This window comes from Myxocyprinus asiaticus, chromosome 16 (genome assembly GCF_019703515.2).
Source record: "Myxocyprinus asiaticus isolate MX2 ecotype Aquarium Trade chromosome 16, UBuf_Myxa_2, whole genome shotgun sequence".
In the NCBI taxonomy this organism is placed as follows: Eukaryota; Metazoa; Chordata; class Actinopteri; order Cypriniformes; family Catostomidae; genus Myxocyprinus; species Myxocyprinus asiaticus.
Genome location: NC_059359.1, coordinates 46,723,709 through 46,741,175, shown reverse-complemented (window position 1 = coordinate 46,741,175; position 17,467 = coordinate 46,723,709). Strand labels below are relative to the sequence as shown.

At 37.4% G+C, this 17,467-nt stretch overlaps 1 protein-coding gene across 1 annotated transcript in view; it reads right to left on the bottom strand.

Moving 5' to 3' along the window:
- LOC127453870 (glutamate receptor ionotropic, kainate 2-like) overlaps nucleotides 1-17,467 on the bottom strand; it is a 335,184-nt gene that overhangs the window by 114,961 nt on the left and 202,756 nt on the right. Inside the window, exon 9 of the mRNA XM_051720611.1 lies at nucleotides 15,624-15,737. Within this exon, the coding sequence (XP_051576571.1) occupies nucleotides 15,624-15,737 (114 nt within the window). The remainder of the gene's footprint in view (nucleotides 1-15,623; nucleotides 15,738-17,467) is intronic.

Genomic DNA, 17,467 nt, shown 5'->3' with positions numbered 1-17,467 from the left:
CAAAACTTTTGACCGGTAGTGTGTGTACATTTTCACTGTTTTATAGCTATTTTAGATCCCTTAACCCTACCCCAACCTCTAAACATAATCACTTTTCAACAATGTAAAAACATGTAACAAGTAGATTAATGTACAGTAGTAATAATCTTTGTTAAAATATATTAATTTTACAGCCGCTAATCCCACACCTACTCCTAAACCTAACCATTTATTAAAGTTTAATCACAATAATTTATTTAGAAAAATTCAGTACAAAAGTAGTCCAAAGGGTGATGCGCTGCATCCGATGTGCTCCCTGATGGCACACAATAGCATTGTGTGAGGTAGAGAGTTGAATTTAAATTATTAATCGCTTTAAATCTTCTCCTGATGCACACTGTAACAGCGCTGTCATATCTCATTCAAACGAATATGAAATGTCGCAAACGGTCACGAGACACTTGAAAGCCAATGAGCACGCGACATCACTGCTGTAAAACCAGTGGTCGTAATGCTTCTTGAGGTGGCAATTTTTTTAATTTGAAAGCGAAACCAATGCAGGTTGATGGATTGAGACGGAGACGGAGCTTTCTGTTCTTCACAGAAAGCAATCTGAAGATTTGGATTAAATTTATACATTAATTTTATGATTGTTTTATGGTGCTTTTTGTGGTTTATTTCTTAATTATTTATTTATTTTTTATTTTTTTTGCCATATTCTGAAAAGTCCTTTTGTGTCCCATGGCAAACAAAAATACAATTAAATGCTTAATAAATGATTAAACGATTACAGAGTTTTTATTCATTTTAACAAAGTGTTGGTTAAAGTAATATAACCCTTTAAAACTTTGAAAAGGACAGCAGAACTGAATGAAACCATTAAAATGTCATATTATTATGTCAACTGTATTAAATAAATGTGATGGCATTTAACTTCTCATTGATTATAAATTAAATGTAATTAACTGATTAATTCTATAAATTCAATATGAATAAATTCAAACAGTACACGTAAACATTTGTTCATGTCTATAGGTGTTAAAACGTACAATTATGACAATTAGATGTTGTCAGTACGTCAATATTGTAAGTTTCGGTGTCCATGCAAAACCAAAATTTATGTAAGAATACATACAAATTCTCATGAGATCTCGTTGTTATATTCGTAACAATAATTTCATATGTCATTTAGGAGTAGTCAAGAATTCTGTCCTGGCTCTGTTGCTCTGGTGTAAAAGCTCTTGCAGAGAGTTCAAATCAAAGTGAAGCCAATAACAGTGTTTATATGAGAGCTCTGAAATGCTAGCAGACTGACATTGCACCTGTGTTACTTCCAGCGCAGTCAGAGCTACCGTTCGTTTCTAAACACTGACTGCACGCTTCTTCAGGCCTCTAGTCTTCAGATCTTATATTCTTTGGACGAAAGCTCATATAACCCTCGAGAGTTCACCATGCTTATGATGCCTGTTTGTACATGTGTGTATTTCCATGGAAACACAACTGAAGTTGGAGAGGTTTTCTCACAGTCTGCCTGAGCATTTTAAACAGGGGTAGCACTATGACTTATCCTTGAAGCTGAATGCTCGCTGAGTGCCACTGCTGTCTTTTATTTGTGTTCCACATTAAACTGCGTTTCATTTACTGAGCTGAGCTCAGACATCTGCAAGGTGTATCCATATGTCACAGTAGGCGACACTGGTGTACTGCAAATCTTGCCACCAGAAAGGTGAAATTTTGAGTTCAAATATTTTTTTTTATTTTTTTTATTATTTTTTTTTTATTAGTTTGAATGGTTAAATAATTATTTTTTGGTTAGACACAGAATGAACCTTTTAGAATCTTCATTTCTGACTTTCTATTACATGTTCCCTCTGTTCTTTCCTCCCAACTAAAATGTCTATTTATGATTAAAGAGAAAGTATACTTGAAAGCCCGTCAGTGAGTCTGTGTAGCATGTTTATGCCAAAGAGAAACGTAGCACATTCAAGGTCAGGCTGCTGATCAGTGGCAGATGGGTAGGACAGCTACTCACAACTCTGAAAAAAATGCATCTTAATATCTGGAAATACTCTGGCATGCTTTGAAGTACTTGCGAAACGTTTTGTGGGAAAAATAGCAAGAGATATATTATGTTTTCACAAGTGCCAAATGTCTCTGATTAATGTTGCTGTAAAACTGCTATTTCTGCATTTCAAACCGCCCTTGATCAACAATATGAATCCTGAGATGTCGGCGCTCCACAGTCCTAACCCCAACAGCACAGAACACATTAAAAAAGCCTAAATGCTTTCAAAAGTTCTTTAAAAAGCAACTTTGTTTCTACAAGAAATCTATTTCAGATGGAAATCATTTTGGGGTGAAACTCAGACAACCTGTCAAGAACATGTTCGAGTCATAGCTCATGCCAAAATAAGAGAACAAAATAATAAATGTTATTTAGCATAAAGAAAATGGGGTCTCCAGTCGCTATTTTTAAAGTTTCAAGCTACTTATAACATGACCCAGCGTCCTCAGACTGCAACATTTATGATACTGTAAACCAGTGAGGTGCTTCAAAAACATCTGTCTGATGCATACATAGACCAACAATTAAAAATAGTGCAGATGAAATGCAAGACCGAATCATGTGAGAACAGGACAAAATTGACTAACTAATTTGCAAAATGGATTGTTGTGGAATGTTGCCTTATTTTAAATGATATGGGAATAAAATAAATTCAATAAATGGACTTCTAAAGTTGTTTTTTTATTGTCTAATCAATTATTTACTCACCTTCCACAATAATATAATTTGAATTATGTTATTTACTATTTATTATATTGATTATTTATATTGAATTGTCTTTATCTGAAGGTTTCACATCAAATATTAGGGTCAATGATGTGACGGCCATTTTTTTTGTCTACGTCTAATAAATTATTAAGAAATACATTACAAATGCAATTCACACAAAACAATTACTTACATACACCTCTTCTGTGAAATATGTTTTCATTTACTGAGTTCAAAGTCATTTTGATATTTTTACTGGGGCTTAAAGTAAAAAATGTCATGTGGTGCGACCGTACGGAGACAGTAAAAAGTCTCATTAAAAGCTGAAATTCTTGAAAAAAAGACAGTTTGGCATTAGTTGTGCTGAATAATCTTTTATAAAAAAATTTTTTTTTTAAATGCAGTGCATTTTTTAATTAAAAAATTTGATTCATATTTGAAAAATGTTTGTCTACCAAATCAAAGGGCACTATTTGCATGAGTGCACAAAGTTCAGCGCTACACGCTACGACCGTGCGCAACATCTAATCCAATTTTCGTGAGACTGCTAATTCTAAGTGCAATTTTCATGCCAGTGCAAAGCACAAGTGGCCGTGGGTGGGAGTGTTTGCGCTACTGTGGGTGTAGGCGCGTAAACTGAGGGTGTATTTTATGTAAACGAAGAGGCGCAAAGCTCAATTTGCTATTTTACTAAGAATTTGGTCATTGTGCTAAGATATTTCAATACATTTACATTTAGTCATTTAAAATCAAATCAAATCACTTTTATTGTCACACAACTATATGCACAAGTGCAACAGTGGGTGAAAGTCTTGGGTGCAGTTCCGAGCAACATAGCAGTCATGACAGTGATGAGACATATACCAATTTACAATAAACATCAGATTTACACAACACAATTTACATATCTAATATACACATAATTACACAACACAATAATAATATACAATGTACAGTATACAATACACACAATATAGAATACACACACATAATATAGAATACACATACAATACAAATAGTATATAAAGTATACAGTATATAAAATATACAGTAGGTTGTATTGTACTGTATTGACATTTAGGCTGTCGGTTGATAGTCAGTTGCCAGTGTGTTGTTAAGAGAGAATATAATTTATGACATTCCAGTGTGAGGTAATAAGATTAATAAAGTGCAGTGCTGATGTATATTGATCGTGAGAGCTCAAGAGTTCAGAAGTCTGATTGCTTGGGGGAAGAAGCTGTCATGAAATCAGCTGGTGCGGGTCCTGATGCTGCAATACCGCCTGCCTGATAGTAGCAGTGAGAGCAGCCCATGGCTCGGGTGGCTGGAGTCTCTGATGATCCTCCGAGCTTTTTTCACACACCACCTGGTATATATGTCCTGGAGGGAGGGAAGCTCATCTCCGATGATGTGTCTGGCAGTTCGTACCACCCTTTGCAGGGCTTTGCGGTTGTGGGCGGTGCTATTGCCATACCAGGCAGTGATGCAGCCAGTCAGGATGCTCTCCACAGTGCTGGTGTAGAACCGTGTGAGGATGTGGTGATTCATTCCAAACTTCCTCAGCCGTCTCAGGAAGAAGAGGCGCTGATGAGCCTTCTTCACAATGGCCTCAGTGTGGACGGACCATGTGAGTTCCTCTGTGATGTGGACACCGAGGAACTTGAAGCTGCTGACTCTCTCCACCGGTGCTCCATTGATGGTGATGGGGCTGTGTTCTCTGTCATTTCTCCTGAAGTTTAGAAATATTTTTGGTTGAATGAGTTTATGTTTCAATAAATGAATTGAATTTTTCAAAATAAAAATCGACCGGTAAAAGTGAATTGCGTGCCGATACAATCACTGTTAATACTAGCCATGATTTGTGTGTCAGTAGATGAAAATTATTAATAATACTTTAAAAAAAATTAACGGGGTGTACATCAAAATTCCGACAAGAACCACATTTTCCATGCATATAAAAGGAACATATCACTGTCATAGAAATATGCCACACATTCATCAAGGATGCAGTTAATGCACAAAAGAACATCATTTTCAATTCGTCTAATTCACTGCATACAGTCCATTTACACTAGGCCTGCTCACTAATGAAGTTGCTGTCTTTGCTTAAATCGTTGGTGCTTGAGGGAATGGACTATATAATAGGACGCAGATGGTGAAATAACCGGAGAAGAACCTCAGAATTAAATTGCACTTGCCCCATCCCATTTGCGCATGCGATTTTGCCAAACCCACTTGCTCCTGGACTTAGCGCATACTAGCACAAAAAATACCAAAACTTCATGGCCATCCCTATTGACTTTGCACTTATGACTTAAAACACTGTGCTGCGCTTAACGCTAGCGCTCTTAAAATAGGGCCTTAAGTCATGTGTGTCACGTTTATGTGTTTTGTTCTTGTTTTCATGTCTTTTATTTTAAAGTTTAGTTCCTGTTCAAGTCATGTGGTCATCTTGTTTCCCTCCATGTTCATGTGTCTTGTTTTCATTGGTTTATTATCTTGTTAACTCGTTATCAGTTCTAGTTTGTCATTGGTTTAAGTTTATTAGTCTTGTTATCTTGTTTATAGTTCTGTCTGTTCATTGGTTGTCTTGTTACCCTTGTCCATGTATTTATACCCTCATGTTTGCCATGGTCCTTTGTCAGGTATTGTGTAATGTTGGTTCCATGATCAAGTCAAGTCAAGTCAAGTTTAGTTAAGTTGTTTATGTTTTGTAGTCACGTTTGGAGTTAGGGTTTAATGGATATAACTTCTGTTAATAAACTGCTCTTGGGATCATCACACTTCATCATCATCTCTGCGTCTACCTGTTGCCAGCCAACGTTACGGAATACCTGACCGCAAAATGAACCCAGCAGTTCAGCTTCTTTGTTTACACTAGGGGAATCGATCCCTAGAAAATTATGTGATGGACTTCTGCGCTCTGGCCTGCCGGGTGGACTTTAATGAAGTCGAGTTTAATGAACTCAAGGACATTTTCCGGGTGGGATTGAGTGAGCCGGTTTCCTCCTTGATGCCTGGTGGTCGCAGTCCCCTCAATCTGGCTCAGTATATCGACCTTGCCCTGCAGATAAGTGGTTCAACGTTCACTGTGGGGGAGGCGGATGCCGAGCCGGAGTTCCACATCATGGCCGCCAAGCCCGAGTCCCACGTAATGGCTGCCCAGCCCAAGTCCCACGTCATGGCCGCCAAGCCAGCGTCCCACATCATGACCACCGAGCCAGGGTCCCATGTCATGTTCGACGAGGCAGGGTCCCACGTCATGGTCACAGAGCTTGGATCCTGAGTCTGCTCCAAGCCATGTCACAGTCATGCCAGAGTAAGGTCCATGCCATGTCACAGCCACCCCAGATTCAGCTCCATGCCATGTCACAGCCACACCAGAGTCAGCTCCATGCCATGTCACAGCCACGCCAGAGTCAGCTCCATGCCATCTCACAGCAACACCTCAGCCTGCCCCATGCCATGTCACAGCAACGCCTCAGCCTGCTCCATGCCATGTCACAGAAACGCCTCAGCCTGCTCCATGCCATGTCACAGCAATGCCTGAGCCTGTCACAATAATGCCTCAGTCTGCTCCATGCCATGTCACAGCCAAGCTTCAGTCTGCTCCATGCCATGTCTCAACCAAGCCCCAGACTGCTCCATGCCATGTCACAAGCAAGCCTCTGTTCCACGGTCCAGGCCCGCCTCCGCTCTATGAGCCAGCACTCACGCCTGCCATGGCCAACGAGTCAGCATCCATGCCTACCATGGCAAAGTCAGGATCCTGCCGTACCACGTTACCATGTCATGCTATGTAGCCACGTCAAGTCCCCCCCCCCCACCAAGTACCCTCACAGTGAATTTTGTGTTTATGTTTTGGGGCGTCGTGAGCCACCCCTAGTGGGGGGATATGTCATGTTTATGTGTTTTGTTCTTGTTTTCATGTCTTTTATTTTAAAGTTTAGTTCCTGTTCAAGTCATTTGATCATCCTGTTTCCCTCCATGTTCATGTGTCGTTCATCATCGTTTCTGCATCTACCTGTTGCCAGCCATTGTTACAATGTGGTGCAACAAACATGTAGATAGAAATTGTGTTGCCATGTGACAAAAAACAAAACAAAAAGAGAATATCTCTTTAGAGCCACAAGACTATGTATGAAGATTTAAAAACAAATAATTTTTTTGTCATATCATTCAATATAAATATTTTGACATTTTTATGAAAAGGCACATTTGGTTCAGGTATTTTTGTGCAACCATGAGACAACTTCTTGATTATTCTTGACTTAAAAATTCATGATATTTGTTAACAAATATGTTTCACCTTGAAACATGTGTTTGAAAACTTTTTAGAAATTAATGATGAAGTTGTATACACTCTCATGTATTCAAGGTGCAAGAAAACCAGGTAACACTTTATTTTAGGGATCAGAAATTAGAGTAATAACTGGACTTGTAAGGAACTAGTTACAGACATGTTTAGAATTATAAGGTATTTATTAAGCCTTTGTTTGCTGATTTCTTACACTTGCCTAATAGCATCTTTACATCTGTTTTTACTAACAATGAATTAATTAGGTAAAAACAAAAGATACCAATAGCTAGTAAGGTGCAAGATACATCCTTTATAGGTTCTCATTACACTGTGTGAATGTGCAGCTTATAGGGATAAAATAAATATAGAAGGCAGAGACTTCTGTTGCTTAGTGTAAGTAGAAGCAAAAAGTAACTTCTTTGCACTAAGTGCAAATAGTGTTAGATGCCATTTGCACCACTAATTAAATACTACCATACAGTAAAGTGGCATCACAGCAGTGTGTTTATTGTGTTTATTCAGAGTCCCACAGACACCCTTCACCAACCCCTACTCCTGCACCTAACCCTAACCTTCCCTGCTTTGTTGAAATACTATATGCATTCTACATGTATTTCATACTTAGAAGCCGCACATTCAAACAGAGTACTGAGAACCTATTAAGGATGTCATTTGCATCATTGCAGCTACTGATATGAATTGTTTTTAGTTAATAAATTAATTGTTATGACAAAAGCAAATGAAAAGGGGCTATAAAGCAAGAAAAAGAAATCCCACAATAAAGGCTTAATAAATATTTTATAATGCCAAACAAGTCCATAACTAGTCACTTACAAGTGTAATTATTAGTGATGTATGTTTGTCTAATTTCTGATCCCTAAAATAAAGTGTTACCTGAAACGATTTTAATACCATTTACCTGCTGGTTGCACCACATGACGTTTTCAAAGTCATTACATTTTTTATTTTATTTTATTTTTTGCATAAAATGCAATAAATGTTTTTCAAACAATTTGTAAAAACAACATGATCTCAAAGATTACATGTCTACGAACTTGAAATGTGTTTTAAACCAGATTTTAAAAATATTTATAATTTTTATCACCTCAGACAGCCTTATTTGTCAATGACCCATTAATGTATGTGATTAATTCAATTAATTAATCGGCATGTCATGTAATTCATTTGATTAAATATGTAAATTGAATGACAGCCCTTTAAGTAACGAATTTCTACAATCTCAATGTTGAACTTTTGTTTTTGCATAATGCTGCTTACATGCAGCTGGATATCAGTATAAGACCAAAACAACTGTCATATTGACCAGCGCAACATAAAAATAAATAAATAATAAAAATGTATGAAAAAAATTACACCTGTAAATATTTTACTATATACAATTGAAGTCAGAAGTTTACATACACCTAGGTTGAAGTCATTAAATCTAATTTTTTACCCACTCCACAGATTTAATATTAGCAAACTATAGTTTTGGCAAGTCATTAAGGACATCTACTTTGTGCATGACATGAGTAATTTTTCCAACAATTGTTTACAGACAGATTGTTTCACTTTTAATTGACTATATCACAATTCTAGTGGGTCAGAACTTTACATACACTAAGTTAACTGTGCCTTTAAGCAGCTTGGAAAATTTAAGAAAATGATGTCAAGCCTTTAGTCAATTAGCCAATTAGCTTCTGATAGGCTAACTGGCTGATTGGAGTCAATTGGAGGTGTACCTGTGGATGCATTTTAAGGCCTACTTTCAAACTCAGTGCCTCTTTGCCTGACATCATGGGAAAATCAAAAGAAATCAGCCAAGACCTCAGAAAAAAATTGTGGACCTCCACAAGTCTGGATCATCCTTGGGAGCAATTTCCAAACATCTGAAGGTACCATGTTCATCTGTACAAATAATAGTATGCAAGTATAAACACCATGGGAACACCATGAGACGCATTTTGTCTCCTAGAGATGAACATAGTTTGGTGAGAAATGTGAAAATCAATCCCAGAACAACAGCAAAGGTCCTTGTGAAGATGCTGGAGGAAACAGGTAGACAAGTATCTACATCCACAGTAAAACAAGTCCTATATCGACATAACTTGAAAGGCTGCTCAGCAAGGAACAAGCCACTGCTCCAAAACTGCCATAAAAAAGCCAGACTACAGTTTGCAAGTGCACATGGGGACAAAGATCTTACTTTTTGGTGAAACGTCCTCTGGTCTGATGAAACAAAAATGTAACTGTTTGGCCATAATTACCATCGTTATGTTTGGAGGAAAAAGGATGAGGCTTGCAAGCTGAAGAACACCATCCCACCCGTGAAGCATGTGGGCGGCAGCATCATGTTGTGGGGGTGCTTTGCTGCTGGAGGGACTGGTGCACTTCACAAAATAGATGGCATCATGAGGAAGGGAAATTATGTGGATATATTGAAGCAACATCTCAAGACATCAGCCAGGAAGTTAAAGCTTGGTCGCAAATGGATCTTCCAAATGGACAATAACCCCAAGCATTCCTCCAAAGTTGTGGCAAAATGGCTTAAGGACAAAAAAGTCAAGGTATTGGAGTGGACTTCACAAAGCCCTGACCTCAATCTGACAGAAAATTTGTAGGCAGAACTGAAAAAGCGTGTGTGAGCAAGGAGGCCTACAAACCTGACTCAGTTACACCAGTTCTGTCTGGAGGAATGGGCCAAAATTCCAGCAACTTATTGTAAGAAGCTTGTGAAAGGCTACCCAAAACATTTGACCCAAGTTAAATAATTTAAAGGCAATGCTACCAAATACTAACAACTTGTATGTAAACTTCTGACCCACTGGGAATGTGATGAAAGAAATAAAAGCTGAAATAAATCATTCTCTCTACTATTATTCTGACATTTCACATTCTTAAAATGAAGTAGTGATTCTAACTGATCTAAGACAGGCAATGTTTTGTACGATTAAATATCAAGACTTTTGAGAAACTGAGTTTAAATGTATTTGGCTCAGGTGTATGTAAACTTCTGACTTCAACTGTATATATATATATATATATATATATATATATATATATATATATATATATATATATATATATATACACACACACACACACACATATAATTTTTTCATTACAGTAATAAGCATTTTGTGTAATTGTGCCTCATTTACTTATTTTCCATCTAACAAAACCCCCACCACTTTTCTATACTGTGCAGAATTCTGGCTTGTATTATTACTGTCTGTTAGATTGTTAAACTGTACATGTCATATTACTTCTAATACTGGACAGATAGCGTTTGATATGTAAATTAGGGATAAGCCAGTGTATTTGAGCAGTGTTTTTGCATGTGCTACATATGCATTGTGTGTGTGTGTGTACTGTAAAAGTGAGGGGCAACCTGTCTTAGACTATATTTCTTCATACTGAAACCTCTCAAGAATAGCATCTATACTAATAAAAAAAAGTGACTGAGAAAATATAAAACTAAACTCCAATTAAACCAATAAGCCATTCAGCAGATGGGAGAGATACAGTCCCTAAAGGCTAAGTCACCTTCCTTCACTCTGCTTCTAATTATAAACTGAATTATTTAGACTCTTAGGGTATGTTTACACGACAACGATGTACTAAAAACTATGTAATGTCACTTTGTAAAGAAACACTACGCGCCAGCGCACATAAGCATTTTTCCACAGGGCGGTGAATACAAACAATGAAGATGGCGATCGCTGGTCGTAGTAGTGCTGCAGTAAATCTACACTTTGCTGGAGAAGCGTCAATAAACTCAAAATCTTGAGCAGCACAAACACAGTCCTGTAGTCCGCCATTGTAGTTTTGAATGTCTTGCACGTTGTTTTGGTGTATTCGCACGCATGCCTATAGACTGAACACATAATGCGCATGTGCATGACGTCATCGTTTTCACAAATTCGTGTTTCTGTATGTTTACACGGAGACGATAACGGCATCGTTTTCAAAAACTTGCACTCTGAAACCCATTTCAAAAGTTTGCATTTCAGGCCCCAAAGTGCCATTGTCGTGTAAACGAACAGCCAAAACGCATAAAAAGTTTTTAGTTTTTAGTTGAAAACGTTATCGTGTACACGGCCCCTTAGACGAGAAAATATACCGGTTAATTTGTGCCTTTTTAAACATAAATCACAGTTTTATCAATCCAGTCCTCTGTGTAGATGTAACATTATGTAAAAAGAGGCAGTGATGGACCAGATGAATCTGAACAGTAACACAAGACACTGACCCACAGCTTCATGCATTCAACAACTCTATACTGGAGACTTAAATTCTGTGACACTACAGCCTATATTGTGCTCACTACACAGTTAAAAACATTTAGTTGTCACTCATAATACATCGACTACCATCTGATGCATGTTGCACAAACTTTCGGATAAACCTACCACTAAACTACACATTAAAAGAGAATGAACTGTGGTTGATCGCTTTAGATGTCGTCAGTTGGTCTCTTCCTGTCTAGGAAAGCAGTTGTTGGTCAGAATAAGCTGCAAAGTGGACCAGACTTTATGCCAAAAACTCTTGACTAAACTAGACCAAGAAATTATGCTATAATAAAAAATAAAAAAAATAAAAAAAATGGCATATAGATACAGAAATATATAAATACACTAATGTTAACAAAAATACAAATCTTTAGAGGAGTGCTTTTTTTAAAGTCAATGGAAAAAGTCAATGACATTTTTTGCATCCTTTAATGGCGATGAGATCTCTAAAATCTTCTTGTCACTTTTTTTGTTTAGAAATCTGAGCGCAAACCTGCAGTATATTTGCTCACCGCCTATTAATAACAATTTCCTTTCTGCAGCGGCACAATGATACTTCAGAGGCAAACCTGAGGACATTAAACTTTCATGTAAGGACTGACATTCATGGCTTTCCCCACCTCTCTTCTCACAGTCTCTCTCATTTCATTCATGATACCTTTGATCCTCAGCAGTCTGACTCAGGCAACTAGCATTTGGAGCATTTAATGCATTCAGATCGGGCGCTGTGCTCTGAGAGCAAATAAAAACCCTTACTGCATTCAGTTTAATAAAACGGTCCTTTCAACTGGAATATATTATATTTATTGACAAAAGAAAACATCTTGTGGGAGGAAAGAACTTAATTCTGAGATTGAGTTCTGATGTCATTATGTACATCTAAGCCACAACTCTATTTTTCTTTTCACTTTATTTCTCATGATGGTACTTTGGATTTCACCAACTCCCATTTGGTTTATTGTATACAGCCGAGAGAAATTCATCCCATTATCTCAATATTCATCTCACCTCATATTCAAACTTCTTAAGTGTTAGTCTCACACTTATTCAATTGCATAGTAAATTGGGCCTTTTATAGCCAATAAAGAAAGTGCATTAAGTCTTTATATATATATATATATATATATATATATATATATATATATATATATATATATATATATATATATATATATCATTTTCTATTGAAGATTTGAAGATTTGTGGACACATTCCTAACTGAAATGTGGATATAATCCTGTTTGAAATAGTTGCACCATTTGACAGCAATAGAGCGCACAACCCACTTTTTCAGCCATCTGGGTTCAGGAAGTATTTTCCCCATTTAATTCTTCCATAGACTTTTAATAAGCCTAGGGCCCCCAGAAGCCAAGGGCCCCCTAAAAATACAAATATTATTCTTTGTTATTGTCATTAATGCTAAATAACCTGTGCTGAAATTTTAAATATCACTGTTACAACACTTAGGTTAAGGTTATGCATCTACACAAGTTCGTAAACAGGTGAAAGTGAGTCAAACTGCTCAGACAAATTCGGGTGATTTCACCGTATAATCTGTTGCAAGTTACAAGTTAAGCTACATTGTTGCTAGTTTAGTTTGGTTTGAATTTGTGGAGAGAACAAATTTAAACGGAATCCAGACTTTCTAAGGTAACACTGTCTTTCCTAACGGATCAGACTACTGTACAGCCTGCACCACTTGCAGCTGCTTCTACAAGCACAGCACTCATTATAGTCACAATAGTGTTGACAAAAAAGGAAAAAAAAAATATCAGGCTGTTGACGTGTTCGCCTTATTTAGCAGCATAAATCTAGCAAACTTTTTTATGTTTTCAAATTTAAAAGTTGATCAAAGCCTTATGGAAACATGCAAAGTCAACTTTTAGTCTAATAATTTGGATATAGTTAATTCAAGGTCAAGTTGATTGAAGAAAAGTGCATAAAGAAAGAGGGAGAGTGAGAAAGAAAAAAAAGGTATTGTAGTGGTATGTATTGTAGTTCATAATAGCCAGACTGTGTTTTCTTTCTTTTTTTTTTTTTTTTATATAATGTGCTGTCATATTATTCACTCCTTTTTAGAAAGTTGGTACCACCAGGGGGAAAGACACATCCGCGGACACATTTTTGTAGGCTGGTTGAACAGTCTAGTGCTGTCAAAGAGACCGATGAGATATCTCAGGACACTTACTGTATTTCAGTGATATCTTTCGGGATGTGATAATAATAATAATAATAATAATAATAATAATAATAATGCATATTTAAGAGAAAATGTATGTAAATGTGTGACATTGAAGAGGGCCCCATTCCTGTACTTTGCCTAGGGCCACCAAATAACTAAATCTGCCCCTGGTTGTAAGCCATGAACCAAACCAACCAGCTAAGAGGTGAATCACAACATCATGAACTTTGTTTTGAGGCAAAAAAGTATTTGAAAATCTGACATAAAGACAAAGGTACAAGACTGTCTACTTACCATCTTTTATGAGAGCACAGACTACAATCTCATGAAGCACTGCGAATGATGTCACTGAATAAAAAAAACGATGAATATATAAAACTATTGATTTTAGGTTGTTGATTATAAGTATAGAAAAAAAATATTTTATGTTTATTGCAAAATATCCTGATATGTACAAATATATAGTAGTTTAAGGGTGAAGGGAGACCAACTCAATTACATCAATCACAGTGTGTCATGGGAGCGCACGGTCGCTCCAAGGCACGTTTCGCAGGTTTCGTTGGCCGTGGTTCTCTGATTGGTGGATTTTTCTCTGCTGTACCATGGATAATGTAGTTGTTTACCATGAATTCCGCTATCAAACACAATTTTTAAACAATAAAGTTGAGATAACACAGATGGATGGCTTCAACAGAAGCATATACCTCAAACAACCTCAGAGCTCACGGTGGGTCTGTCTTGAACGTTTTATATATTATCGTTGAACATCAATTAGTCTATGGGATAAATGAATGGGATTTTTACTTCCGGAACCAGACTGTTGCGCTCTACATGTCCATCATCAGTCAGACTGGCTGATACAACAGTGAAGGAATTTTAGAGGCACACTTTATCAAAAGGGCAAACAATTTACATGGGCATTCAGAAATGTCAAATCGGACACACATGTGAAATTTAGCTCTAGATATAGCTCAAGATATTGCACTTTCGCTGCAGCACTTAGCTCTTTTTAAATCTCAATCTGAAGGTAAAAGAGATTTCTGAGCTTTGCAGTGAGGAAGATTATCAGTAAATTATGACTTAAATTTTGGTATGTTCCTCACACAAAGCTAGCGTATTACTTCAGAAACCTTTTTGTTGTTTTTTTGGAGTTGAGAGATGTGGTGACTGGAATATGCTGCTTATTGATTCTTCAAATTCTCTTATTCCATGGGGAAAAAAAATAACTGCTTACGGGTTCAGAAAGTAAATACAATGACAGAATTTTTTCATTTTCGGGTGAACTATTGCTTTATCCTCTATGCTGTAATTATGATAGCACAACAGTTCTGGTCCTCAAATTTATTTGGTCAAAATTCTGCAGCCTTGTGCCTACAGACAAATCACAGCCATGCTGATATTCATACCCTTGCCTGTGTGATATTGCCTACTTTATTTATTCTAAAGGCAGGATGCAATTTTTACATTTCTGTAATTATTTACATGATTTCCCCACAGAATTATAAGATCATGAAATATGTATACATATTGATTGACACTACACACAAAAGTTTGATAAAGTGATAATGTGGTATTCTGACTAGTGGTGAGAGACTGGAATTGTTGGAACAGCCTCAAGTGATCCATCATTCAAGGTCTATGATAGTGTGTGACCTGACACAAGCACACTGACTTTGCCTTCAGATATCAGAGAAGTTAGAGGAAAAAAAGGTGAAAGGAGAAAAAAAAAACATTTTTGTTTGAAGAATAATTGTTTAATTGTCTGCTGGGTTTTTAGTAGCTAATATCATAGTATCATAAGTAAACACAGATGCAACAAGCAAGGCTGTAAATGTTTTATGTCTATGGTGGTCATGACCCTAGCAACAAGACATGCACAAAAATATACAATATTTAGCAGTGAGCAGCACAATCTACCAATGTAGCAAATGTTGAGATCCTAATAATTAATTTAGGCTATTTATGTAAACAGTTACTTATAATCTCTGAAATAACCTTCATACGTTCTTTCTTGTACCTGTTTAAGAAACTATAGAAAATAAGTTATTACAGAGAAAATGTTTATAGGCTAATTGAAAGATAATGAATTTTATTTACCAGTATGGTGGACACCACCAGCGATCTGTTGGAGAGAGAGTCCGTCACATTTGCTGTCTTTCCTTTCTGGTTTTCAGTTATGTTCAAACCACTCGAAGGATCCCATGTTCCAATCTGCAAAAAGAACTCTGGCACTTAATGTTTTCATTTGTGTATGACATGAGGATGAATACTTAAATTTCACAGAGAATAGAAAATGTTTCAAATATCCAAGCTTTTTTGTAGGGTCATAGAATCAGAAAAACCATCTTGGGGAATGTTGTATAAAACTGCATCAACATGCATAAGAATATTCCAATATTAATCAGAATTCTGTCATTTTCTGATAATGTTTGCATCATATGAACACATTAACTTGAATGGTTTGGCCAGATTTAGAAAATTTTCTGGTTTCAATCTGAATAAGTCAGCTGTTTTATGCATGTATTAATCAGAATTTTGTGTCATGTAAACACCTTATTAAGAATATCCATTGTAACTGACCATTCATTTATATCTAGACATGTCCAAACAATGGTTATTCTGGGTAATATTACATACAGACATTAGATTTCAGTTGAGAAAAGTCAAGCTTTTGAATGTATTTTAGGAGCAAAGATGAGACTTGATTTTTATTATTTTTTTCTTGCATATTTTGGCTGACGCCTGCATTCACATTATACACATACAATGGACTAATTGCAAATGATTGGTCTCAATTTACAGAAAACGTCTTGGTTACTTTCGTAACCTCCGTTCCCTGATGGAGGGAACGAGACGTTGTGTCGATGTAGTTACACTAGGGGTCACTCTTGGGAGCTCCAAACACCTCTGATCTTTGAGAAAAGGCCAGTGGGAATTGGCGAGTGGAATTTGCATGCCACTCCCCCAGACATATGGGTATAAAAGGAGCTGGCTCGCAACCACTCATTCAGGTTTTGTGCTGAGGAGCCGAGACAAGGCCCGGCCATTTCAGCGGGTAGTTCAGTGTTGTGGCAAAAGGAACACAATGTCTGCTGGGGTGGCCCCTCTTACGAAAGAAAGCCGCGACCGCAACGATGCCATAGTCTTGTTCTCGCAATGAGGACATGACCCCTCCACGAACGATGTCTCCGCGCGGGCGGCGCCCAAATATGTAAGGCAGTGATTGTGGCCGTCAGAAGCGGAGAGGTAACGACCACAACCAGGAATTATACAGACGCTCCCATAAGTGCCACTCTTTTAGTTGAAGAAAATATACTCTTTTAGAGAAAGAATATACTCTTTTAGCCTGCCGAAGCGCCCAGGGCCGTTCTCTGCACTCCACCGGTGTAGAGGGGGAGAAGCCGTTGAAATGCACCGTAAATCCAGCAGATAAGGTGAATGAACTCCGTGGATGAATTCAGCTCAATGAATAGAACCACTCAGCTCTGAAGAGAAAATCTGAATGAGTGGTTTGCGAGCCAGCTCTTTTTATACCCGTATGTCCGGGGGAGTGGCATGCAAATTCCACTCGCCAATTCCCATTGGCCTTTTCTCAAAGATCAGAGGTGTTTGGGGCTCCCAAGAGTGACCCTTAGTGTCACTACATCGACACAATGTCGAGTGAGTGAAAGATAGGGAACCTCCAATATTGAAAAAATCCAATAATTCATAAATAATTTTGTGTACAGTATGTTTACAATCTTATGATGAACATACTTTTTTTAATATTGTCTTTGGGGGGGCCTGGGTAGCTCAGCGAGTATTGATGCGGACTACCACACCTGGAGTCATGAGTTCGAATCCAGGGTGTGCTGAGTGACTCCAGCCAGGTCTCCTAAGCAACCAAATTGGCCCGGTTGCTAGGGAGGGTAGAGTCACATGGGGTAACCTCCTCGTGGTGG